At 55.4% G+C, this 26,321-nt stretch overlaps 2 protein-coding genes across 4 annotated transcripts in view; one reads left to right on the forward strand and one right to left on the reverse strand.

Annotated features, from left to right (window-relative positions):
* On the reverse strand, nucleotides 1-17,061 carry RGSL1 (regulator of G protein signaling like 1). Its single transcript, XM_088170384.1, has 20 exons — nucleotides 17,049-17,061; nucleotides 16,304-16,386; nucleotides 15,961-16,035; nucleotides 15,160-15,289; nucleotides 14,253-14,357; nucleotides 13,824-13,985; nucleotides 12,738-13,687; nucleotides 12,051-12,277; nucleotides 10,349-10,635; nucleotides 9,626-9,871; nucleotides 9,196-9,268; nucleotides 8,119-8,338; nucleotides 7,608-7,737; nucleotides 6,719-6,884; nucleotides 5,902-6,040; nucleotides 5,247-5,371; nucleotides 4,839-5,095; nucleotides 2,094-2,189; nucleotides 1,912-1,985; nucleotides 1-1,174 (listed from the first exon to the last, which is right to left on the reverse strand). Exons 1-20 carry the CDS (start codon nucleotides 17,059-17,061, stop codon nucleotides 1,097-1,099), a joined length of 3,636 nt encoding a protein of 1,211 aa, XP_088026510.1. The 3' UTR covers nucleotides 1-1,096.
* GLUL (glutamate-ammonia ligase) overlaps nucleotides 14,844-26,321 on the forward strand; it is a 15,671-nt gene continuing 4,193 nt past the window's right edge. The window contains exons 1-5 of one of the 3 annotated variants that reach the window (XM_088170316.1): nucleotides 14,844-15,351; nucleotides 17,756-17,889; nucleotides 20,338-20,418; nucleotides 20,729-20,954; nucleotides 25,812-26,002. In XM_088170316.1, the coding sequence (XP_088026442.1) occupies nucleotides 20,821-20,954; nucleotides 25,812-26,002 (325 nt within the window). In that variant the 5' untranslated portion in view covers nucleotides 14,844-15,351; nucleotides 17,756-17,889; nucleotides 20,338-20,418; nucleotides 20,729-20,820. Of the gene's footprint in view, nucleotides 15,352-17,755; nucleotides 17,890-20,271; nucleotides 20,419-20,728; nucleotides 20,955-25,811; nucleotides 26,003-26,321 lie in introns of all 3 variants that reach the window. The other 2 variants (XM_088170317.1, XM_088170318.1) reach the window with 2 other exon arrangements.

The following is a 26,321-nucleotide window of genomic DNA, read 5'->3' on the forward strand; positions in this document are numbered from 1 at the left end:
GGTCCTGGGAACCTTTTAAATGCATTATGGAAGTTTGGCTATGCAACTGTTGATGAGAAAATGCAACCAGGACAAACAATGACTCCTCTTGCACCAACATTTTTGGGCTGCTCTTAGCTGTGGCTTTGCTGTGCTGAGCTTCAGGCACATCTGTGAGGCCTTAGACGGTTCAGCTGGGCTCTGGAGTGTCAGTGACAAGCTCACAAAAACACAGCAAGATTTTGGGCCTGAAAGCTCTTGGGGCAAAATCAACATCCAGCACAAGAGCAGTTCTGAGAGTTGGTCACATTTCATGTTGTAGGAATGGTATCAGCTTCCCAAGCCCTTCAGTTAAATAAATGCTCTGGGGCCTGGGTATTTTTGATCCTCCAGAGGCAAAGTGTTGATAATCATAACTGATAACTATGAAACATGTTGTCATCTGCCTCAAAATATACCTGGTGTTATTCCCAGGATGCATTCTTCTAGGATCTGGGATTAAAAAGTGGTTAAAAATAGCTCAAAATGACAAAGCTGAGAGCTTGCCTCTGACAAACTGATAAAGGTTATGGTCTTTTCTTCATGAGGTCCAAACAATATTTATGATTTCTGCAGCTTCCTGGTGACTTGGCAAAGTCACTTTGACTCAGTTTCACCTGGGGAAAATTAAAGCCCTTGCTAAGATTTGGTTAGTGCTTTGTAAACACACACACTGGCTCAAAAAAACAACAAAAACCCAAAACTTCACCAAAAAAAAGCATACTGAAGCCCCAGTCAGGCATGAGCTGATTTTTTGCTGGAAAATCAGGAAGGCTCTGGCAAAACAGGCACCATCTCAGCACCCAGCTGAGTAAGTGAAGCCAACAGGCTCTCTCAGCCTTGCTACCCCCAGCAAGTATTTAATTTGTGTGGAAAGGTGAGGAGCTGAGGTACATTTTACAGATCCATGTGAGGAAGGAGATTTGTGTGGTGTTCCAGCTGGAAACATGCGTCACAGCACGTCCCTGCCATGGCTGTGAGCTGCTGTGCTGTCACCAGGTAAGCTGCAGGATGCTGTGAGTTGCTTTATTTTTAGGTTTTATTGCTGAGTGCAAATGATTCCCTGTGTCCAGGCTGCTCAGCTTCCTTGGATCACATCTGTGTGGGTGGTGTTTTGGGAGAGCTGCTCGGGGGAGGGCTGAGCTTCCCCTGGTTCCTGCAGGGAAGGGAGAGATGCTTCATGTTGCTGAAGGGAGGGTGAGGGTGATCAGGGCTGTGTGCTCCCAGGGAGGAGTTCTGGGCATGGAGAGGGATCAGGGATGCTCCCAGGGAGGAGTTCTGGGCATGGAGAAGGATTAGGGATGCTCCCAGGGAGGAGTTCTGGGCATGGAGAAGCATCAGGGATGCTCCCAAGGACGAGTTCTGGGCATGGAGAGGGAACAGGGATGCCTCCAGGGAGGAGTTCTGGGCATGGAGAGCGAACAGGGATGCTCCCAGGGAGGAGTTCTGGGCATGGAGAGGGAACAGGGATGCCTCCAGGGAGGAGTTCTGGGCATGGAGAGGGATCAGGGATGCTCCCAGGGAGGAGTTCTGGGCATGGAAAGAGAGAGTAGGGGAGACTACATGGCTGTATTCATCCAAGGACGAGTTCTGGGCATGGAGAGGGAACAGGGATGCTCCCGGAGAGGATTTCTGGCCATGGAGAAGCATCAGGGATGCTCCCAGGGAGGAGTTCTGGGCATGGAGAAGCATCAAGAATGCTCTCAGCCTGGAGTTCTGGTGAAGAGGGATCAGGGATGCTCGCAGGGAGGGGTTCTGGGCATGGAGATGTGCACCAGCACAGTTTTCTGTGACTGTTACTGGAGATGGTGGGGCCGAGCAGCATCCTGCACAAACCCCTGGGATTTAAGGGGAGCCCCAGCCTGTGCTGTGGGGTTTGGAGGAGGTGAGCACCTCTGGGACCACCTGCCCATCCTGTGGGGCAGACTCGCTGACCGAGGGCCTCTTCTCCTCACTGGGATCTGGATCTGGGGGAAACAACAGCACAAACTGCTCACCACGGGCTGCTGCAGGGAGCCCCCAGGCTCAGCTCCCGTCTCCGCAGCCCTCAGGAGCTCCTTGCAGCCCTGGCCCACCTTTTTGCTCCTCTGAAGGCTCAGCTTTCTTCCGGGACCGTGGTTCCAGGAGCTCGAGGCCCTCTGACAGCGTGAAGGTAAGGACAGGCCTTTTACCTGGGGAGGGAAAAGCCATGGAGTGCCCTGCTGGAAAATGAGGGAGGACAGCAGCAGCGTCCCCCCAGAATCATCCGGGGCTTGCCCAGAGCACAAGGAAGGATGGCTGAGCAAGGACTTGAGGTGTCCTTGGTGGCAAAGCAGTTTAGGGCTGCAGGGTGGGGGTGACATGTCCCACCCTGGCTCTGTGGCAAGGCTGGGTGGCAGAAATGGGAGATGGGGACGTGTGCCAGGCTTTGTGCTTCTGTCCCAGCAGTCACTCCGAGCTGGTGGCCATTGGTGTCTTAGGTTTGAGCTTTCATATTTTCCAGATTCTGCACTGCATTGGGGTGTGACTCTGCACTTCATAGAAAGTGTTACGAGTTCTCCTCACAGCTCAGGCACACAAAACAATCCTTTGCCAGCCCCACAACCAAGGACACCCCTGAACCTTCAGGCCCAAAAAGTGCAAACAACAGGGAATTGAGGAGAGAATCTGGGAGGATGGGACTGCAGAACCTGGAATTGGACAATGAACCCCAATATGGAAATGTAAAAAAACTTATAAAAGTGTGAAAACTCGTGACAAGTTGTCCATCTTGGGTGGGCTCTTGCACTGCCCAAGGTGTATCCTTTGAAGGCCTTTAAATAAATCCTTTCTTTATTCCTTTAACATTGTCCAGCCTCTGTTCTGGCCTCCCAAGGCGTCACCCTGGGTTCGGCCAGAGCAGTGACAGTGCCACAGTGACGCCTGGTGATGGCACATGGGTCCCTGCCTGCCACCACCCAGCATCTGCACATCCCTCAAAACAAGGGGAGACCGGAGCGTGGAGGAGAGGAGGTTTTCTCTGCAATTACAGGCACTTCCTCCAGCAATTTCGGTGCTTTTTAAAAGACAACAAAACCATTTTTTTTCCTTCCCAGCTCGAAAAAGAGTTTTTACCTAAAGGTAAGAAAAGCAAGACCCTTAGAGAAAGGTCAGTTGTGAAAGCATAAGGTGTAGAAAAGTGTCTCGGGAGCTGGTGTGGACATCAGCACAGTCACAAACAGCAGCTATTTTGGGTCACACATCTTGTCCCCTACATGCCAGGCAAGTTGAGGGATTTTTTTTCTGCCTGGCTCCTGTTACTCATCCCTGTGAGATGCAGCAAGGAGTGGTGGCTTGGGGACAGTTGTCCCAGGGACAGTTCCTGTGGGATTAATGTCCACGCTGGAGGGATCACAGCCTTTTCTACGTGCCCAGAGCAGCTCCCAGTGCAGTCACTCTCTGTGGCTGTAGTTAAACATGGGCTGAGCTGCCTGGGGCTGTCCCAACCCTTGCAGCAGTGTGCACTGATCTAAACACAGAATAATTTCTGTTGGAAGGGACCTTTCAAAGCCATCTAGTGCAGCCCTCAACACCTTCCACCAGGCCAGGCTGCTCAGAGCCCCATCCAACCTGATCCTGAATATTTCCAGGGACGAGGCTGCCACAGCTTCTCTGGGCAACCTGTACCGGTGTTTTACCACCCTCTAGTGTAAAAACGACTTCCTATCTCTAATCCGAATCGGTTTAAATGTCACTCTCCCTGCTCTCTGAAGACCCTGGCAAACACTGTCCTTGTCCTGGGTAACACAGTTCTGGTGCAACACAATGCTTCTGTCTCATCACTAGCTTGGCGTGTGTGATACATGAGGTTTTGGGGGGGTTTGGGGGGGGGTGGTTTTTGGTCACTTTTGCATTAAAACAACTACGTTTGAGAAGGTCCTGGAAAAGTAGTGAGGTTCTGTAACAAGGTAGAGACCCAAGCTGAAGACTGGATGCTGTCCGTGGGAATAGCCAAGGTGTGAGGTGGTTTGAGCTAAGGACACGGCTTGGCATTCCTGGAGCACAGGGCCCTGTCACCTCAGCCCTGCTGGGGAGCAGGAGCTCAAACACCTGCCTGGAGGCATCCAAATCCTCGAACTCTGCTGCTTTTTAGCCAGAACTTGACAGAGATAAATGACAGGGAGCAGAACAGCAGCTTGCTGACGCCCACTCATCCGTCAAAGCAAGATTAGTATGTGCCTATTTTGGTTTCCCCTTTAATCAAAAATCAATTAGACAATTTCCAAATGAATATTCAGCCAAGGAGCGGGCTGTCAGGCAGACTGACAGCGCTCAGCATCACTTTGTGCTTTTCAGTTTAGAGTTATTCAGTGTATCAAAACTAAACAAGGGGATGAGGAAGAAAAAACATCTCTTTCCCTGGAGGTGTCACCTCACATCCTGATGGAGCTTATTCTCCATTCCAGATATTCAAAGCACCCTCCATGGAATGCCAGTGTGCCTGGTGTTTGGCTGCACAGTTGTTCTCCTTTTCCTGCTCCCATTTGACTTGCAGCCCGAAAGATTGGGGGTTTTTATTTCTGTTTCAGGGAGTGTGCCTGAGTATTTTTAACTTGATTATTGCAATAAATAGGAATTATGCAACAGCTCTTTGCTTGGGAAGTCTCTGTGCTCACTTGCCTATTCACCAAAGAAAATTTCTAAAATCCCGCTGGACAGTTTTGACCAATGTTGACAGGAAAAAAAATATTACATTCCATTTTCCCAGCAGGCCTGCACCCTCAAAGCTGTGTGAACGAGGGGGTCTTTTCAGGGGAACTTAAAAGATGTCAGGTCTGGGTTTCTGCACTAGAAGAACAAACCTGGAGCATAACGTGTAGCAGAGGGAGCAGCCACCACCTTCTTGGAATCCGGGATCTTGGGTGCTTTGGAGGGGGTTTTTGCAGGAGGTGAAGAGGCTGGAACCTTTCCCTCCTTGTGGCCCCTGCCCCGTTTGAGCTCCTCCTTTTGGACCCGGGATTTCTTGTGCCCCTTGGCGAGCCCAGAGCTCCTGTCCTTCTCACGGGTCTCAGAGCTCCTCACCTCCCGGTAGCTGCTCATCACCTTCCAGCTGCAGAACCTGCATGAGAAACAGCAGGCACAGCAAAGCTCCAAGGGGACAATTCCAGCTGAGCTCCTGGGGGGCTCAGGCAGAGGAACAAGTTGCTGGAGATAAAGGGTGGCATTCCCAGAGCCTCCTCCACCGTGGGAGAGAGGGGATGGATAGGTACCTTCTCCAGAAGTACATCAGGATGGGGAAGAGGGTGACCTTGGCGTTGTGGTAGATGGCCCGGGCCAGTGGCTTCTTGGAAGATAAACGGCAGATTGAATCCTTCTCTTTCTCAGAGATGTTGACCTGGGCACAGAAGAGACCAAAGCATTTTGCAGCACTCAGGTTTCTCTAAATAGACACCCAAATTCCATCCTGGCTGCTTGGCCCAGGCACAAGGGCAAGATCCCACATGGATTTCTGTGGGAAGCTTTGTGCCCTCCAAAGGGGAGATGGCAGAGTTACTGGGAGGAGTTGGGGTGGGTGCAGTGGGGAGGGGATAATGGTGACACTGGCCTCTGAAGAGGGAAAGGTCTGGACTGATGGTGTGCAGCAAGCACCATCCTGGTGCTTCAGCCTTGGCATTTCTCCAGCAGGTAATGCTGGAGAATCATCCCCATCTCTCCCCCATCCTTATCCACATGCTTGTTTTCAATTTATCAAGGTTTCATGGAGGGTTTCTTCCCACTCCTCCCAGCCCCTGTGGAAACCCCAAGCTCCAGAGCACGCCCCAAAGCCCCCCCAGCAGATCCAGACCCCCTCCTGTCCCTCTTTCCCCCCCACTGCAATGGGCAGGCAGCAGCCTCCAGCCTTCCTGGGCAGGTCCAGGGTCTCACCCGCAGCTTGGGGGGGATATCAGAGTTCAGGAAAAGTCTGCTGATCATGTCATGTTTCTTTTTGAGAAAGGCAACACGCTTTTCTGACTGCACGTTGAGGGGTGCCACAGCTTCCTTGCAGTCAGCCAACCTGGAAAACCTGCAAAGGCACATGGGGTCTTGCTCTGAGACAAGTGCTGGTAACTGCTAGGCTAGACAGTCGTATTCTGGCTTGATTTGGTATTTGCTTGGCCAGGAAAAGCAATCCTCGAGGTGTGGAACAGTGACATGGGAGGTATGAAAAGCCACCTCCCTCTTCTGCCACCCTCGTGGTCACAGGATTCATCTGGGGCAGGTGATGTTCCCCCTTTTTGGGAAAAGAGGAGGACTGAGAGCTGGGGATTTGCCTGTTGTGGGGGTGTTGGCTGCAGGGCTGGTGCCCATTGGCCATGGATTGGTCTTACAGGTTTGTTGGGAACTTGAACAAAGCCAAGGGGGAAATGCCACCGCAACTGAGACATCCAGAATGGTGTGGGCAAAATGCTGGATTGCTTGGGACTACCAAACCAAAAGGATTTCAAACAGGAACCCTGAGCCAGGGGATGACTGCAGGCTGAAATGGGGGCTTTGGAGGTCTCCATCAGAGATGGGTTCAGGCCAGAGCCGAGGGAGGCTGGTGCCAAGTTGGATGGAGCTCTCAGCAGCCCGGTCCAGTGGGACATGTCCCTGCCGCCCATGGCAGGGAGTTGGAACGAGATGACCTTTAGGGTCCCTTCCAACACAAACCATTGTGGGATTCTGCAGGGGTACCCGAGCACCTGGTGGAAGAAGAACTTACTTGTCCATCTCCAGGTAAAAGCGGAGGTCGTCCACAAGGAAGTTGACGGTGATGAGCTGTTTGTCCAAAATGCGGCGTTTTATCAGCGCCACCTTTTCCGGCCGGGCTTTGCCCTTGTGGGAGCCCTTCACGGCACTTTTCTTCTTCTTCTCCTTGACAGGCAAGTCTGAGGCAGGGGAAGAGATGCTGTGTCCTGCTGCCCAGCACTGGGTTTGCTCCTCCACCTCACCTGCACTTCCCTTACCTGCATGCAATTTGCTGAGGGCCTTTCTACCTCTGTGGACTACACCCTCCTTCTAAGTTTGGTGATCTCCTCCATCCCTCCTCCTCTTTGCCCCCACAGAGTGTTAATGTTCACTGTTCCCATAGGGAATGGCCTGGTGCTAAAGCCTGTTGGTCTGTCTAGCTGTTGCCTTGGTTCTGACAGAGCCCACAAACAGATAATGAGCGAGGATGAAAGGGAAAAATATCTCTTGATTTCCCCATATACAGAATTCTCTTGATCTAGATGGGGTTTCTGTGTATTTAGTAGATTACACCTCTAACTGCTTTTCCAGCCTCTTCTCAAATCTGTGTGAAAACTTTCTGTTTAGGCCAGCTTCCTGTTGCCCAGAAAAGAATTTCCTTTTTTAAAATTTTTCTGGCCTGTCTCACCTTAGCTCCATTTAGTGTTTCCTGTTTTGGGTTGGTTTTTTGTTGGTTGGTTTTTTGGGGGGCAGGGATGCAAACTTGCATATAGAACATTGTTTGAAAAAGATGCAACAGCATAACAGGGCACTAAGTCATGGTGGTGGGAGGTAAGGGATGGGTTTTCTCCATTTTCTTCTCTACCTAAACCCAGGGGTGTCCTGGGGAGGGAGGAGGAGGGGTGACAGGACACTGGACATACTTTCCCTCTCGTTTCTTCGCTCCTGACGGAGAAACTCCTCAAATTCTGCACGGCGTTTGTGATTTTCCATCTCCCTCTGGAACTTGCAGAAGCTCCTGACAAGCTCCCGGATGGCATCCCAGGCCCATTCCTGTGGACACACGGCACAGGTGGCACCAGCCAGGGAGCTGCAGCACCGGGGCTCAGCCCTCCTGTCCGGACCCACCCCTGTGAGCTGGAGCAGCCTTGGCAGTGGGATTTGTGACCCAGCCATCATTTTTGCTTTCCAGTATTTCTCAGTTTCCCTGGTGGCCACAGGGGCTGGTGTGAATCTCTCACCAGATGTGGTGAAGTCTGTGTGGAGCAGGACTCCTGAGCCCGTAGGAGGGAGCCTTTCCCTGCTGCCTTCCTGCAGCTCCCCAAGTCTGACACCCTCACCCCATTCGTGTGACATCCCTTGTCTCACAGCACCTCCTCTCTTTCTTGCCTGGCAAGCATCCTCATCCTGCCAGCACACAGGGTCTTTCCTTACCATCCTCTGTGTCTTGATGGTCTCTCTCCCTTCCTGCACATTCTGACGACGCCTGGACTTGGGCTTTTTGCTCCAGCGCAACAAATCCTGCTGCTGCTGCTGTTCCTTCTGCTTCTGTTCCTGCTTCTGTTTCTGTGCCTGCTTCTGCTTATTCTTCTTCTGATGTCCTTCCTCCTCTTCCTCCTCGTCCTTCTTGTCCTCCTCGTCCTCCTCCTCAAAACTGCCAGATGGGAGAGCAGAGAGAGCATCAAGAGCAGCCAGAGGCATGAGGAGGGCACTGGTTTGACGGAAGGGGGGCTAAGGTGGGGAGCAGCTGATAGGGGATAGCCCCGGGGTTGGGGTCCCACTGGATTTCTGTTCCTGGAGGAAGTTGGACAATGGAAGAGGGCACTAGATACCCTCCCCTGGGCTCTCTTCTTGCACGAGGTAGCCTTGGGAGTGTCTGTCCTGCTTATCTGCAGTGTTTCCTCCTCCAGTCCAGCAGCCTGCAGGCCCAGAAGCAATTTGGTAGGTTTGGGGTGAGGGTCTGGATGGAATATCAATGTACTGGCTGATGGATCATAGAAAAATATATTTATTGCAGTTGCTGTCTGGCCCCTTGGGGTGGGATGGATGTTGGGCAAGGTGCATGTGCATAACTGGGCTTAAGAAATCAGCTCAACTCGGGTGCTCACCATAATTTTTCCATTTGCTTTATATCCCAGTGTGAAGCTGCAAGGACTCGTGGCTGGAGCGTTCCCAGAAGGTGAGACACGAGTCCAGAGATTTAAGTATGGCTACAGTGTGATTTTAAGTATTTTTTTCTGGGAATCTGAGTGTTGCCCATGTGGCATTACGGGTTTGATTGAGGATGAAGTGCACCAGACATGCACAAGGTGTGAAGAGTAAATCTGAACTGGGGGTGGGGAGTGTTCATTTTCCTCCTTTCCCTGGTAATTCTGCAGTTCCACAGGCCACCTATGCCTACAACTGAGGGTCCAAATGACCAAACAGGGAGCAGTGGCACTACAGGGGAGCATTGGGGAAAAAATCTGAAAGAGTGGAAGGAGCAAAGCTCTGTGCTGCCAGGTGCCAGACCTGCGTTTTCTAGATGCCTTCTTCCTTGCAGCAGCAGCAGCATTCTCTCTGGCAATCCTCTCGCATGCAACAGCTGTGGGGACAGGAACAGGGCTGGCCTCTTCCTCAGGTGACAGGACACAGGAGCCTGCACACAGCTGGACCCTGTGGTGTCTCTGGCTCAGGAGACACTGTAGGAGCTCTTCACCTCTCATGGTGTGACCTCGTCAGCATCTGCTCCAGAGAAATCCCCCCCTCCCACACTCCCTGGCTGGATTAGTGCCCCAGAGCACAGCCTGCTGTGGGTGGACAGGCCTTTCCTTCTGGAGAAGTTCCACCAGACGATGCCATGCCTGCAGGGAAGCCTCCTGCTCGCCCAGTCCCTGGAGCATCCCCAGGGGTGATCCCCCGATGTTTGGGAGCCCACCCTGCCTGCCCATCCTGGACTCACTCAGTGCTGCACTCATGAGCTGCAGGAGCTCCTCTTCCTTGCTTGGGCTACCCACAGCCAGCTCATCTGCCATCATCCTCTGGCATTCTGCATCAGAGAGAGGAGAGGGGACACATCCCTGTCCGTCCCCTCTGGTTACAACAGCCCTGCACCACTGGCTCTGAGGGCTGGGGTTTGTTACCTTCCCTGCCCCCTTGTGTGTCCTGTTCCATGATCTACCCGTGACACTGCATTTCTTGGGCAAAACTGAGGGCCCACAAGCTGCGGGGGTGCTACAGGGGACTGCTGTCACCCTCAGTGCACTGCAGGTGCCTAGAAAATCGGTGTCACTCCCAAAGATTGAATGACAGAACAAAGCTGAGGGGTTACACCAGCAGCACCAGCATGGCCAGCCCCAGCATCCTCAGGAGAAGGGCAAAATGTGGAACTGGGGTGGCAGGAGCCACTGCTGGCTTTGGGCTTCAGTCACTTTTCTGCAGCCTTCATTTGATCTGGTGATCCAGGCCAGTGCAGGGATGTGGCATTAGGTGCCCCTGGTACTGGCAGGAGGGAATTTGGCCCTTAGGTCACTGCCAAAGCTTAGATTACAAATGAAGGCTCCCAGACCCACTGTACCAACCCACTCCATGATGTCCATCACCTGTTTAGGGCCATTGGTCACCACCAGAGCATAAAACATGCTTTACTGGCTTCAGCCAACGTGAATTGGGAGCCTCCTCTTACCAGCACTGCCCAGGAGCAGTTCCATCTCTGCCTGGATGGAACCGCCTTTCTGGAGGTCCCGAGCAGCAAGCAACTGCCAGAGCTTGGAGGAGACTCCCTCCAGGCTCCTGGTGCCATGCAAGGCCTGGCTCAGCTTCAGGGACTGGTTCATCCTCTGGGACAGGTGGAAATGTTCCCCTCTGCCAGCAGCACGGCCTGGCACCTCGGGTATGGGGACATCCATCCCCGGAGCCTGCAGGGAGAGGAGGGCAGGGTGGTGGCACAGAGCACCTTGCCCACCTCCAGCACTGTGCCCAGATGTTTTACTGTGCCTCAGACTACACACCTGCCCACTTCACATCTCTGCTTGAGCTTTAGGCAGTCTGGAAGGAATCTATGTGAGCACAAAGCTCGGCTCAGCTGGCTGGGATGTACGAGGCACAGGCAGCCAGGGGAAGGCCAGACACGACCTTGCAGCTTTCCTAAAGACTTCAACATCCTCTCAGGAGAGCTGGAAACAACCCTGAAGGTGTCCCCAGCAGCCTGGCAGCCTCGTGTGTTGTTTTGTTGGCTGCTGTCACCGGGGCTGGCTCCAGCAGGTGCCCTGGGAGTGCCTCCCTCATTCCCCCCAAAACCCTCCTGCAGGTTTTGCCTCTCCCCACACACACAGACTTTGCACAGCTCGCCAAGCAGCAGGGGTAGAGTGGCTGGTTCTGACTGAGAGCTGAGAGCAGGCACCAAAAATAACCTGCTAGGTCCCAGCAGTTCCCCTGACACCAGAGCAGGAGACCAGGAGGAGTTTGGCTCAGAGGATGGTGCCCAGAGAGAGCACAGCCCCAACGCCTGCTGAAGTGATAACTGCACTCCCCAGACCAGCTCTGGCCTTAGAGGGGAGATTTCCCTGACAGGAGATGCTGAAAAACCTGGGCAGCTAATTAACTTCCAACCAAGAGCAGTTAATGAGTCAAGGTCGGGAGCTGCTGGTTGACTTTTCCAAAATGCTCAGCTCTCACTGGACTCTGGGAACCAGGTCTCTGAGGATGCCGAGCCCTGACAGCCTCTCCTCAGCATTTCCAGGATCAGCTGCTGATTTTACATTTCGTTTTGGGGGAAACGGTTGGTTTGAAGAACGCCACCTGCAGTGAGAAAAGTTGCCTGCATGGGTTGTGCAGGTACCAGTGCAGGTGAGATGCTCAGGAGGTTCTGCCTGCAAGGAGGTTTCTGGGTGTAATGCTGGAATTTGGGGTAGGTATTACGGGATTTCTGATGCCAGGGGTAATAACAGTCTGGGAAGAGTGCTTGTGTGACTCTGATTTCTTGTATCACCCTTTTTGGTGGAAAAATATATGTGGAAAACTTGAGGGTAGTTGAGTCATAGGCTAAAAGGCTGCATGGCCTCTTCCTCCCTGTGCTGGCCAGGCTCTGGTGCTGGGGCAGGGTCATCCCATGTGTGTCATGCACATGACTCACATTAATAGCAGTAATAATTACACATTAATAGCGTGTGCAAGGAAAAAAGCCAGGAGCAGATCAATTCCCACAAGTGCTGGGCTCACCCGTGCCTAACCTAAAAGCCTGCAATTACATTTCTCCCTGCTTTTAGGCAGGGTCACAGCTTGTCTCGGGGGAGATCTTGCAGGGTGGATCTGCCAGCTTAATGGGATGCTGTGCTGGAAGAGCTAAGGATCATTGCTTCAGGCAGCTGGAGCAGGGTAGGACCTGCTGTGTCACCCTGTGGCAGCATTGGCTGGGGATATCGTGGGGTGCTAGACGACTGCAGCTAATGCTGGGCTTTTCCTCCCTCCTTCTCTCTCTCTCTCTCCAACTTTTCACATCCCTGCTGGAGCCTGCACAGCCCCCGAGGATGCCCCTGTGCGTCCCCCTCACCATGAACTGGAGGAATGTCCTGTCGTCATCGGCCAGAAATTCCTCGTAGAGGCCACAGAGCACCTGAGGAGGAGCAAAAGGGGACTGTCCTCAGGCAGGGTCACAGCGCTGGTGCCATGGGTGGCTCACAACTTGCTGACATGCTTAGGACACGCCTGCACATCCAGCTTGGTCCGCTGGGCTGCCCAGAAGGGCTGGGGTTCTAAATGGGTTTTGCTGGAGCCAGTGATGGATGCAAAAGGATGGCCACTGCCCTGTCATCCCCAGCCCTTGGAATGTGCATCTAGCCAGGAGCACAAGAGATATTCAATGACTGCTCAGCCCTGCTCTGCTGCCCAGCAAACCAGTGAGGATGCTCCTCTCCACTGGCCTGGGGCATCTCGGTCACTGGTCCTGTGCAAGTTTTTCCTTTCCTAATCTCTTTTCCTCTTAATTTTCCAAATTCTTCACTGCCTAAACCACCACAGGCGTGCCAATGCCAGCTCTACCTCCCAGCCTGACTGCTGCCAGCAGCCCTGTGTACCTTGCAAATCTCCTTCTGGGCTCTGAATATCCAGGGGGAGAATTCTCCACATATCAGATGGTCCCACAAACTCACGAGAGTCCTGGTCTCCAAGGGAAGCTTCTCAATGTTGTCCTCCTCCAGGTAGGTCTTGCAGATATTTTCCGCCATCAAATGGCGCAGGAAGAAGCTGTTTTCTCTGTTGGAGTCCAGCACCACAGGCAGAAACTCCTCCAAGTCGTACCACAGGTCCAGGAGATGAGTCTCCATGGGCCGGTTCTGGCGCTGCAGGAATTCTCTGAAGGGTCGTCCCGCACAGGCCTCGCCTCTCAGGGCCCAGGGAAGGAAATCCAAGATCTTGACTGGCTTTTTCAGGGATGGCAGCCGGGCAAGGGATGCAGAAGGAAGCAGGTCAGAGAGATCCTGCTCTGCATTGGACTGAGGTCTTCCAGGAAATGTTACTCCTCCTCTGCCTCCAAAAGGTGGAGGATTTGCAGATGATGTATTTGCAGGATGCTCTGACTGCTGGGGAATCGATCCCAAAGCATCCTTATCCAGATACAATTCCTCCGTGCTCCCAGCTGGCCCTGGCTGCTTCTCTGGTTTCACCTGAAAAGTGGCCATTTTCAGTTCTTGGGTGTCTCTGCCCTCCTTGACCAGAGCCCAGATCTCTGCTTTGGCCTTCTGGCTGCAGTAGGGCCCTGACACGCCCTGGCTCCTTTTGATGTGCATCGTGGGGAGGGGCTCTGAAAGGCCTGGGGGCTCCTGCCAGCAGGCCCCTGATAAACGTTCCTGATATTCCTGGAGCAAAGGCTGGCACGATTCCTCTTCCTCCATCCCCATCTTGCAGTGCACAAAGAATTTAGGGAGCCAGTAACTCTGAATGATGATAAGGGCCTGTTCCTGCATCTTGCTCAGGATGTCCCTCCTGGTGCTGATGGACTGGATGTGCCTGGCTTTCGGCAGAGATCCTGAGATGGATGCAGGGAATTATGATGTTCCCCAGCCAAACCAAGCAGGTGAGGGGATCCCATCCGCCTGGGAGCATCCAGGAAAGAGCCCCTCTCTGGAAGGGCAGTGCTCATCCCCAGCTCCCGTGTTCCTTACCAGCAATGGTAGTGCAGAGGGTGACGACGCTGGAGCCTTCACGCAGATGAGTGGCTCTCAGCCTGTGGATCAGGGACAAGAACAGGTCCCTCTGACTCCCATCTGACTCGTCCAGACCCAGGAGCCTTTCAGTGATGAGCCAGAAGTCAATCAGCTCTTCTCCTACGGATCAGACAAGGGATAGGGGTTGGGAGGAGCCCCTGAAAGCCCCGAGGATGGATGAAGCAGGAGGAAAGATCACCAGCATGAACCGAGGGAACAGAGCAGAGGAGTGCCACGGTTATTCATCTCCCTCCCAGCTCTGCTGCTGGCTCACCTTCCAAAGCTTTCTCTGGGATCTTACCCATGCCCCCAGCTCTGTGCCAGTGTCCTGCCAGGCAGGTGGCCCGTGGCTGGCTGGGAGGGGGCTGTGGAGCATCCCGTGCCCACCTGCTGTTCCTCGGACGAAGGCGCGGAAGTGCCGCATGCCGTGGCTCCCACTGATGCACCTCTCCAGCAGCCACTGGTCAGCGCTCTGCCAGTTCAGGAGCTCTGCTGTGGGACAGATGGCATCGGGGGCTGCCTGTCAGATCTCAAGGAAAATCTCCAGCTCCCGCCCTGAAAGAGGCTGCTAGAGGGAGACCAGCAAATCACCCCGATCTGGGAGTTTGGGACAGGCTGTGGGATGCACACGTGGTGTTTGCAAGGATAACTGGCTCCTGTCCGGGACAGCCTGTCCAGCTGTTGTGCCTCTGCTCCTGGCACATGTCCATCTTTTCTTGCCCGAGTTTGGGGCTCGCTCTCTACTTCCTCCAGCTTTGAGTTTCAACCCGACTGGAGAAGCAGCAGCAATATACTCAGGAAAAGCTTTTCTGAAATGAGGATCTGCATTCCTGCTGCCACAGCCTTCTTTCCAGTGGCAGCTGACACGCAGGCTGAGGAAGTACCTGGCTGGGCTGAGAAGGCTCCTTTTAGGGGCAAAGTGAGCACAATCCAGATTTGTTGGCAGTAAGAGAGATCACAGCCGGTTTTCCCAAGGCATTCTTTGCACAGCAGCAAACCCAAAGCATCAGCACCTCTGTTTCCCGTGCCCCGTGATGCTCTGCAGCTCTGCTCCACCTCGATAAACCCTGCCAGGCAAGTACTTTGCGAGCCTGTATTAACAGCGTGGTGGAGTAAATCCCTGCACATCCCATCGGCACCTGCTGCATCCCTAAAAATGGGATGTGCAACGCCTTCTTAACCCGGAGCAGAGGCACGACCCACTGGGCAGGCACCAGGCAGTGACAGCCCCGGGGGGAAGAGGAAGCCCAGCGGCAGAGGAGAAGCCGATCCGATTTGTGCCGCCGTGACTCACCTGCTTCCCCCGAGCGAATGAAACCCAGCAGCTTCTGGCAGAGGACGAGGTGGAGGCACAGGCTGGATTTGCAGAAGTGAGGCAGCCGGTGCTTTTCCAACCAAGCCAGCAAAGCCGCGGGGCTGGGATCCTGCGTTGCCCGAGGAGAGGATTAGCTGCGAGCAAGGAGCCGGCTCCTGCCTGGCGATTAGGGTGAGTAACAGGTCCCCGGCACAGGGGAAGGAGGTGGGGAAGGCGCCCTGTTGCTTTATGGCGATGAGGCATGGGGGGGGGATTCTCAAGTCGCAGCCCCTGCCTGCATCCCCAAAAGCTCTGCCTGCGAACCCCGGCGCTGCACGGCTGCTGCAAGGCTTCTTCCCCTGCCTCTCCCCCAGAGCCCAGGCATGGCAGCTTCCCGAGAGCTTCCAGAGGAGCAGGATCCGTTTTGCTTTGGGATCTGAGCCCTGAAAGTGGCTGTGGGGAAGCCAGCCTGGCGAGCAACAGGGCTTCGCTCCTGCTGGTTTCAGGAGGAATCCGGGACAAAGGGCTGATGTCTGTGTCCTTCTCTGCTACCACACATGCTCTCCTTCGCTCCAGCCCTCGGTGTTTATAGATAGACCCCATAAACTGCAGCAGGACTTTAAATGGCTTGCTCCGCCCAGGGCATAAAAACGAAGTGACGCCTGGGTTTGAAATGATCGCCCAGCTGCACGAACAGGAGAGCCAGAGAGGGGCCTTGGCAGTGAGGAAACAGCTCCTTCCCTCCCCTGCCCTGTGCCCTTCCTCCTTCTTTCTCCCTTCTAACAAGGGGCATGTTCTCACCAGGTGGCTCGGCAGCTCTGGCCACAGGTACCACCGGCCCGTGCCACTGATGTAAAGGGGTGTCTGGCCAAAAACCTGGATCAAGACAGAAAGGGAGAGCTGAAAGAGATGGAGGGTGGCAGAGGAGCCCAGAGCCCAGCTGTTTTTGTTAGTTCCAACTACACAGAAGGGCATCTAATTCCTTTTTAGACCTCTATCTCTTAGTTGAGATCCTCAGGTTTCCCTCATTTTCCAGCCTGAATGTGGTGTACTCCCAGTTTTCCTGGGGCCTCTAATGCCACAGAAAGTTCACCTGAGGAGACCTCTGAAAGGCCCCAGGTTTTATGGTGCAGAGTGGACTTACAGGAAGGTTCAGAAAGGTGTTGAAGAAGTCAGCGAAAACATCATCTTGCAGCAGAAGCCCCATGTCCGTGGAGGCTATGGATGCTACAGGGGGAGAAGAGAAAGTTACCTGGGCTTTGTATTGCCAGCTGTGACATCAGTGTGAGCCAAAGGAGGAGTTTTTGGGGGAATCAGCTTTAGGGGATATGTGGTACAAGCTTGTCCTGTGTGCATGTGGGACGGTTTGGAGCTGGGACAGTCTGTGAAATGTGTTTTGGGCTGAGTGGCACAGGCTGTTTGGAAAGCACCAGGTTGAGAAGCATGCAGGAGCTGGGAAGTTTGAATGGCAGCCTCCAAAACAGCAAAGGTATGTGGTTCATAGAGGCTGGGCACAGATGTGGTGGCATCCATAGGACAGGAGAAGAGAGGTGCTGTGGCTGCAGGGCAGGAGCTGTGCTCCTATGCCTTACCCAGACACTGGACATAACACAGCTCATTCACCCAAGACTCAGTGCAAGTGTCAGTGCTCAAAATCTCCTGCTACCCTGTGAAGTTTTATTCATGTCTGAAATATCTGGATGCAAGAAGGTGGGCTGGCATCAGCCTGCTGGTGGGTGGATGCCCTTGGAAATGTCCTCTTCCACGAAGGCACAGCTGTGTTACAGGGATGACCCATCTTTCAAAGCTTGATGCTCCTTTTTTCCCCCTTTTTCCACCTTTTGGGGTGTGTTTAGAGGGGCTGAAGCCCCCAGCAAAGCGTAACTCACCAGCAGCCATCATGATGGTGCAGTGTTCTGGTGCTGTGTTCCAAAGTGCCACCCTGATTGTGACACACTTGTTTTGGTGACCTCTCTTGGGCACCACAGGGCTCTCAGCAGCTCCCTCCAGGCCTGCTTAGCCTGCAGAGGAGAACGCTGAGAGAGGATCTGATCAGGGTCTGTGTGTGCCTGAAGAGGGGATGCCCAGAGGATGGAAGCCAGGCTCTTCTCCGTGGTGCCAAGCAATGGGATGAGCACAACTTGGAACAGAGGAATTCCCACCTGAACATGAGGAAAATCTTCTTTACTGTGACAGTGACTGAGCACTGGAACAGGTTGCCCTGAGAGGTTGTGGAGACTCTCTTACTGGAGATATTTGAGAACCATCTGAGCACAATCCTCAGTACTGAGCTCAGGGGACCCAGCTTGAGCTGAGATGTTGGACCAGGTGGTCCCTTCTGACCTTACCTATCCTGTGATTCTGTGAAATGTCGCTTTTTAAATCGCCAGCCCTGCAGACACACTCGGGCAGTCCTGAAATGAAACCTTTCCCCTCTCCCTGCTGGGGCAAACTTCTTGCCTTCAAAGCAAGGTGGTACCTCAGGGCTGGGCGTGGTCGCTGTCAGTCCATCTGCTCGGATTGGGATGGGAATTTCACAGGAGACTCCGAACAGACCAAGCCCACTGATTTCTTATCAGCCGTCTTTCCTCGTCAGATCTGGGGCTGAGACCCAACCTTGGAGACCCTCCCGTTGGAAGAGGAGAAGGGGACGGAGGAGAAAAAGAAGGAACCCGTCGTGCAGCAAGAGTGACCTGTGTTTCCTGGCAGGAGGAAGAATCTGCTCCCCAGGTGGGTGTTTGACCCTGCTCTTTGTGATGCCGTGGTGGCAGAGCCGGGGGCACCCGCGAAGAACAGTGTCCCATAGTGTCCCACAGTGTCCCACAGCGTCCCCAGGAGCGGGGCCACCTCACGAGGTGGCGCTGTCAAACCAGGAATACGAAGCTGTTCCCAGCAGCAGCAGCAGCAGGGCTCTGCATCTCGGCCAGCGGCTTGTGACAGCGCCAGTGGCACAGGAGCAGCTCCCAGCTGATTGTGGGGCTGGTGCTGGGGACACCGAGGGGACAGCGCTGGGCGACCGGCACAGCCTCTCGGGGATGTACACTCACCTTCCCTCGGCCACAGCCCAGCCACACGGGATGGCCAAAACCCAAACTGATGTGGGGAAGGGGCAGCCGTGAGCCACAAAACCCCGGCACGTCGCAGTGGTGCCAGGCGGAGCTGGGGGAAGGAGTTATGGGATACCCTGGGGAGGAGTAGCTCCGGTCATGGATCCATACAGATTTATGCTGCTGAGCCCAAGAGATGAGAGGGAGGGTTAGGAATGAACTGTCTCACACCTAAAAGACTCAAAAGTCCTCAGAGAAAGGTCAAAACTTAAAAAAACGCCACATTTTCCAGCTGGCAACTGAGCAGATGCCCAGTGGGATCCTCAGAGGCTGGGGTGGCTCCTTGGGTACTCATTCAGCTCTGGACTGACCTCAGCGGGACTGTGATGGCTTCTGCCAGGAAAAAACTAAAGTTAGGAGCAGGAATTGGCCAACATGGTCCCTGTGGGAGGGCACAGGCCCGTTTCCACGGAATTCCTCCCCAAGAGGAGACCCCAAGAGGTCTGGCAGGATGGAGCTCTCCCCAGCCCGGCTGCAGCTTCCCAGGTTTTCCCAGGGCACATTGTCTCCTCCTCACAAGAGGAGCTCACGTGAGCTGGGTGGCTATTTAGGAAAAACCAAAAAAGGTTTGAAAAAAAAGAGGTGGACACACGAGCACAGCCCAGATTTAGAAGGAAGCTCGGAGTAGCTGGACTCCATAAAAAGGGCAGGGTTGCAACAGCAAACACGTCAGGAGGGCTTCGCTCCCCCCCTGCCCCAGCCTGAATCACCCCTGTCCCCTGTCCCCTGTCCCCTGTCCCCTGTCCCCTGTCCCCTGTTCCTGGCACGGGGAGCAGCCCTCCCTTGGCAGCCCTGAGGTGACAAGTGGCAGAGCCTCACGTTCCCAGGGCAGCAGAGGGGATGGGGCTGCGATTTTTCTCCTTGCCCAACATCAGCTGGCACTGCTCCCCATGATGGCAAAGTCCAAGGCTGCCCAAACACGTCAGCCTCACTGCCTGTGGTCACTGGCCACTCACAGCCTCCCCCAGTAGCCCAGCCTGTCCCTTTTGGTGCCATCAGGGGGGTGGGGGTTGTCTCCCACACACCCCGGACATCTCAGCATTGCTTCTGGTTCTGGGTGATGGTCTGGAGACCCAGAAATCTTGGAAACTCCAGCCTGAGTGCACAAACCTGCTCTCCCCTCTAGCATAAGTATTGTATTATATCCCCACCGTGAGCTTTTGGGGGAAGATTTGGGACTTTTTTTCCCCCTGTACAGCCTCATCCTATTTTCATATAAATAGTTTATAGGACATTATGCCCACAGTGCCTTAAACCTGGAGTTGCCCAAGGCCTGAGGAGTTCCAGTTCAACCTTAAATATTAATTCCTTTCTTGAACATATAACAATTATTTTTCACATATGATTTCCATGCTCAGTCTCCTGAGTGCACAAGATCTGTTTGCTCAGCAAGGACACCATTGATGTTTCCTTTGGGAGTATTTTTGAGCCTGTAGCCGTCTGTCTGTGGTTCCCTTGCTTGGGACTGTCCGTGCAGGCTGGGCTCTGTCCCCTACACCTGACAGCCCCTGTGGCAGGCTCTGCCTTCACTTGTCTCCCCTCCAGCTGAAGCAGAACCACTGGTGTAACCTTATCCAAGCCTCTGGGGCTGTTGACTTCAGCAGCCCGGGTTAAGTATGTGTTGTGGCAGGACAGGGACCTAATTCAGCCACAAGGGAGGGACATGGGCAGCGGCACTTTGCTGTTACCTTTTATAATTTACAATGTCAGGCCCAGATTCACCCCTTAATCCACTTAGGCTTAGGTTTTTTAGTTTGAGGGTTTCTGTACTCTCATTTACAGAGCTGTGAGGTGTGTCAGGCTTAAATTAATGTGCCAGCCACAGCTAACACAGTCCCAAACCTGGCTGGGAATGCTTTTAACAGTGTGAACAATAGAAAAAGAAAATGGAGGGGGGGGAAATCCCGACAAAAACAACCCTGCCAATGCACAGCGTGACCGATTTCCAACTGCGGGGAAAGGCATGTGCTGAGCTCTCCCTGGGATATTCTCCACCCTTGTACAGAACGAACTGAGCCAAGCAATTTCTAGGTCTCAAATCCCGCCTGCCCCTGATGTTCTCATCTTCCAGCTTCCCCCCGGGCCGCTGTTGAAGGCGAGCACGTGCTCTTGGAAGGCGCTCGGCCCCCGGGCAAGGTCTGCGGAGCAGCAGGTAGGGGCTGCCTGCCGGGAATGCTGCTGGATCTGGGCAAGGGGCTGCTGGGGCATGGAGCAATGCCATGGCTTCTTGGGAAGGGTGGCAAGGTGGGCGGTGGGCACGGGGACAGGCAGCCAGGTGGCTCAGAAAGGGGTGGGGAGGGAGGTGGCAGCACCTGGGCTGTCCTGGGAGCCGTGCCCCAAGGTCCCTCTTCCCTCGGTGTGTCCTGGGGAGCTGAATGGGGAGGGAAGGGATTTTTTCCCCCCTCTGCATGTGCCTCTGCATGTTTGCACTTATTAATTTGCTTTCCTAAACTGCCCTTTAGGGCAGCCCAGGTGATCTGCTCTGGAAAGCTGAAAGCCCTCTGGCCACCAGCCCGCGGCCACCCTTGACCCTGGCAGCATCTTCAAAGGGAACATGGGCCTGCTGCGGAGCGTGCAATGTTTGCTCACAGCCAGGGCCAGCAGCCACTGCCTGCCTGCCCCGGGGGCTTTCGTCAGCCTCCTGCAGCGCTCCGGGGGAGAGCGGTCGGCCACTGCAGCTTGCACAAGGTCAGTCCCCCCGGGGCATTCATCCCCCTACCCCGCGGCCAGCTCCCTGCCCGTCTGAAGTAAGCGCTTGCTCAGGTGCTAGGTGTTTCCAGCCCTCCTGTGCCTAGTCGTGGGTGAAACACGCTGCATCTCCAGGTGTCCCAGCCTGGAAGCACCTCGGGAGAACACCAGGAGCCGCTGTCATGGCTCCAAGCCGAGGCAGCTGTGCCCAGGGGTGGGCAGAGATGGAGGTGATGCAACACCAGGACAGCCAGCTCGTGGCTGATGTCACTTGGGAGCAGTTCAGTTCCTCGTGCAGGACCTCCCAGCCTAAAGCACTTCCCTAGATGCCTCTGGAAGTGGTATAGCTCAGTTTAGGAATGTCTTGACTGTTGAGCATGGGGAGAGGAGAGATGCTGAAGACGTTCCTGCTCATTGCAGGGGGTTGGATTTGATGACCTTCAGGTCCCTTCCAACCAAAGCATTCTGTGATTCCATGATGTTATGCCCATCCCTCTTTCCTCCCAGCTGTGCCACTGCTGGAGACTGGGGCATTTTGGGTGTGTCCAGCCTCCTCCTGGGACCTAACCATCACAACAAAATGAGCAATTACTCCTCCCTGTGTGACACCTCCATTCGGGAAAAAAAAAACCAAAAACAACATTCCTTTCTACTTCAGTATTTTTCTTTAGTGCTGGTGAAAAACCAATGGGTGCCTGGGCTTAGCAGTCAGGGTCTGCAATCTGTTGGGCTTGAGATCCCAGGATCTGTGGTGAGGGGCCACCCTTGGAGATGGCCCCACGATGCTGGGAAAATCCCAGCACTGCAGGAGCAAAGCCATCAGCCACCTGCCCCAGGACCTGAGCCACAGGGATATTTCATATCCTGTCTATTTAACCCTCAAGTTGCCACTCTCCTCTTCCCACCCACCCCCCTACCCCCACAATGCTGTAACATTTCTGCATTTTAAGGCATTCCCAAATGGAGGACAGGGATGGAGGGGGACCCACGGACAAGAGATGGGTCACAGCACCCCGGCAAGGCACAGTGGAGAGGGAAGCCTTGATTCTTTACTGGCTGCTGGCTGGAGCTGGAAAAGGGCAGGCACGTCTCATGCTACCTGAGAGAAACCCATCCTGGTGCCCAAACCTTCCCTGGAGAGCGCAGGGACCCGGCTGTGCCGTGTCCCTGAGGGTTTGCCCAGCTGCCTTGGAGGCAGGAGGCTGCAAAGTCCAGCCTGCCCAACCCTCGTAACTCACCAGCCACTTCCCAACCTTGGCACTTCTCTCAGGATATCAAACTGTGCCGGCGGGAAGTGCCGGGCCCGGCCAATAAAGGTGTTCCCATGAATTAATAGGAGGAAGAAGGAAAAACCTGCGCCAGTTGGGACTCGCCCCTGGAAGGGGACATTGTCTCGCCCTCTGGCTCCGCGTGTGGCCCTTTGAATGCAGATTTCAATCCACCCGTGGGTCGTGTCACCTGTTGGCACCGAGCCTTCCCCAGCTCCCCGAGGAGCTGTCGGCCACACCGAGGGTCACTGGAGCACGCAGCTGGGCCAAAGCTCAGCCTGAGAAGGCTTTCCAAAAAAAAAAAAAAAAAAAAAAAAAGCCAGGCTGGAAGGGAGGAGGGGAAGGAAGGCAGGAGGTAAACAAGCTAGGTGAGCCCAGCGAGGAGGCTCGGGAGCGCTTCCCGGGAGAGGGCGCTGGGTCCGCGGCTGCGGCTTCTCCGCTGGCTCGTAAACAACTTGTGCAGGGCGAGCACAGGGGCTTGGGCATGAGCCAGCCACCAAACCCTCCCGCGGCTGGCGGCTCCATCCTCCCACCCCCGCCATCACAGCCTTGCCTACCCTGGAGGTCCCTCCCAGGCTGGGCTTTGCTGCCCGGCGTGGATTTTTGGGATGGAAAGATGATGTTTACATTGCCAAGCTGCCTGTGCTCCCCGCTTGCCTTCAGGGTTGGTTGGAGCTGCCCAGCCCCGAGGCTTGCACGGCACCGGGGTCACCCCACTGCTCAGGGGCTTCCACTTGTAAACATCTGGGCTTGTTCGCAGCCAAAAGTGGACGAAGTTACTGGGAAATTAGCAGGTAGCAGGCGTAATTCCAAGAATTTGGAGCTATCGAAGTTCTCAGTGTCCCGATTACAGAAACACTCAACGAGCCTAGGGAAAGAGGGCTGGACACTGCTTTACGTTGCCTGTGGCTTGACAGCTCCCCTTTATGGGAGCTATTTTGGGCACCAGCTCCTGCTCTGCTTCCTTTTGCTCCAGCTGAGCTGTTAGATTTGGGTGACCACAGCTGAACTTGGGCTGAACGTGAGTTCCTGAGCTCATTTCCGTGGGTAAAACACCACGTTTCTTTGTGTGTTGGAACCATTTCTCTGTGCACAGGGTGCAGGAACTGGGGTGCTGGCAGGAGGCACTTTCTGGGTGCTGAGGGGAGGCTTTTGCAATGCTCCGTGGCTCTGCCTTGCCCAAGCAATTCCAGGAGGAGAAGAACTCCTGAATTTCACCTTGTTCTGGACAGCCTCGGGGGATTGCCACACACTTGATGGCTGCTCCAAGGTGGTAGTGAGGATTGAGCCAAGCTATTCCCGCAGGGAGGGTGGGGATTCTGGCTCTTGAGATGGGCGATAAATCAAATCGTGGTTTTGGCCAGCGTTTCCACCTCCTCCCGCCTGAGGATCCGGCTCTCCCTGGCCATTTTCCCTTTCGCTTCTGGCTGTACAGTGGCTATGACCGCGGCGGGGTGGCTGTGATGGCCAGGAGGCTCCAGCATCTCGAGGAATGGCAGTTTCGGTGCCATCTCCCCGAGGCTGGCATGGGGCAGAGCAGGATCCTGCGGCTCCGTGGCAGGCGTGTGGGTGGCGTGTGCTCGGCCTGGGACCTGCGTGTGCCCTCAGCGTGTGCACACGCACGGGTGGCAGCTCCGTCTGATCCTGCTGGCGCGGCTCTCCTGCCCCTTGGATCCGGGCTGGGAGTTGCACGGAGTTACAGGAGATAGGACAAGCGACCCGGTGGGGTGGAAAAATACTGTGCACTGCCTGCGGTTTGCTGGGTGCTGGAGTGGGTGCTCCCATGGTGGGGCTGGGGGATCCCTCCTCCCTCGAGTGACAGTGAGCGATCCTGTCCCTTGCAGCGAGGCTTTGCAAATCCAGGTGCTGGAGGCTGTGACCTGCTCCAAGGAGGAGAAGCAGGGCACCGAGGCTCTTGTCCCCCTCCCAAAGGCTGGCACCCTGTGCTCGGGGCTCGGTGGAGTTCCCTCCTCCCTGTCTCTCCCCGTTCTCCCGGGGTGGCCGGTTTCCATCCCTGCGAGCCGTGCCAAGGCAGCCGCTAATGTAAACGCTGCGGAAAGCGCTGGATCCGCTCCCACCTGCCCAGGGACCAGGGGCTGCTCTTCCGGTCGGGAGCGTTGTTAAAAAGACCCAAAATCCACCCAAACCCTCCGCTTTCCGCAGTTTTCCGCACCCACCCCCCCGCCTCCGACCGAGTGCGGGGCAAGCGGCAGCGCTCCCCCCTTTGCCGGGGCAGCCGGGCCGCGATGCCGCCGGAGCGCACGGAGGAGGAGGAGGAGGAGGAGGAGGAGGAGGAGGAGGAGGAGGCGGGGTGGTGGCCCTGTCCCCCCTCCCGGGTCCCCCCCGTCCCGCCCCGCTGCCCAATCCGTGCGGCGGGGCCGGCGCTGCTCCGCCATAAAGGGGCGGCGGGCGCGGCCCCGGGAGCCGAGCGTGGGAGCCCCGCGCCCGCCCGCAGCCGCCGCCGAGCCCAGGTACCGGCCCGGGGGGACACGGGGACAGGGGGGTGCCGCTGGCCGACACCCGCCGCAGCCCCCCGGGGACGGCAGGGGAGACAGCCCCCCCCAGACCTTCCGAGGGAAAATTCCTCCTTTGGGGGAAGGGGAGGATGAGGGGGGGGAGGAAGTGGCAGCTTGAGTTTTCTGTTGAAAACATTCCCTTCGCAGTTTTTGCGGTTGTTTTTTTTTTTTTTTTTTTTTTTTTTACCCCCACGAGGCTCTTCAGCTGCTGCCTGCAGCGCGGGGACTCCCTCGCTCCCTCGCTGCCAGGAGATGCTCGCGTTGGGGGATGCTCTGGCAGGGCAGCGGGGCGCTGGGAGCCGCAGCGGGGGTGGGCTGGGGTCAGCTCATCCCGAGCCCTCCCGCAGGCGAACGGCATGTTAGAGCCACTTCCCGAGTCAGTCCGCGTTTCCAAACTGTTGGCATTTCCAAGCTCCCTGGAAAACACGCGTGGAGCCCGCTGCTGTGGGTCGGACACGAGTGGGCTGGCTGGCGCTGGGAGCCCGGCTCGCAGGGCTCTGGGGATGCTGCAGCTTCCACCCACTGGTTCTAGAGCCACTCTGGCCCATCCCGCCTCGCCCTCACTGCCTGGGGTGCTCAGGGCTCGGTGTGCTGCCTGTTGCTTTTCCTGCTGCCCTGGGACCGGGCTTGGATAACCTCAGCCGGGCTGAGAAGGCAGCTGGGGCAGAAAAGCCCTCCTAGATGATGCAGATTTATTAAGAAAGCCCCAGCTAAGCTCTCCTTGCATTAGCCTTGCTCTCGAGCAGAGTGTAGAGGTGAAAAGTTCACGTGGGGCTAAGGAGCCCTTTGGAAGTCTGTTGCTCTGGTTTGTTAGCAAGAGTTTCGGTATTAATGGGACTCTTTTGAAGGGTTTCTGGAGCAGGGCTTTCCTGGCTGCCGGCATCTGCCTGAGCTGCTGTGTGTTCTCCCTGAGGAATGACAGGGAACCGCTGGAGATGGCAGCCAGCCCTGTGGTGGCTGAGCTGTCTCGTGCTCCTCCCTGGCCTTTTTGGGAGAGTGGAAGGGGGGTTGAAAAATGTGGGAACGCAGGAGAAGGCTCACAGTTGGGGCTGTTTGTGCTTCCCCCCCTGCAGGAACCCCCTCGTCAGGACTGCAGCCATGGCCACCTCAGCGAGCTCCCACCTGAGCAAAGCCATCAAGCACATGTACATGAAGCTGCCGCAGGGGGAGAAGGTGCAGGCCATGTACATCTGGATCGACGGCACGGGGGAGCACCTCCGCTGCAAAACCCGCACGCTGGACCACGAGCCCAAGAGCCTGGAAGGTGAGAGGGCAGGTGCAGCACTCGTGGCCCCTCGCCGGGTGGAGGAAGGATGCCATTTCTCTCTTCCCGTGGCAGAAGGATGGTTTTTAGGGAAGACGTTCCTCCTCGCGCCCTTCCAGTTACCTCTTTCCCCAGACACCGCAGGGGAACGTTCCCAGCCCTCCAGATGTGGAGTTTCAGGGAGACGCCCGGGGCTGGGAGCCCGTCCTTGGTGCTGTCCCTGTGTGGAGGGGCTGTTGGCAGGGGCTGGGGGCTGTTGGCAGGGGCTCGGCTGCCCATTGACTCTCGAGTACTCGTTTTGGCCGGAAGTAGTTTGGCA

Source organism: Sturnus vulgaris, chromosome 9, assembly GCF_052056855.1.
Source record: "Sturnus vulgaris isolate bStuVul1 chromosome 9, bStuVul1.hap1, whole genome shotgun sequence".
Taxonomy (NCBI): Eukaryota; Metazoa; Chordata; class Aves; order Passeriformes; family Sturnidae; genus Sturnus; species Sturnus vulgaris.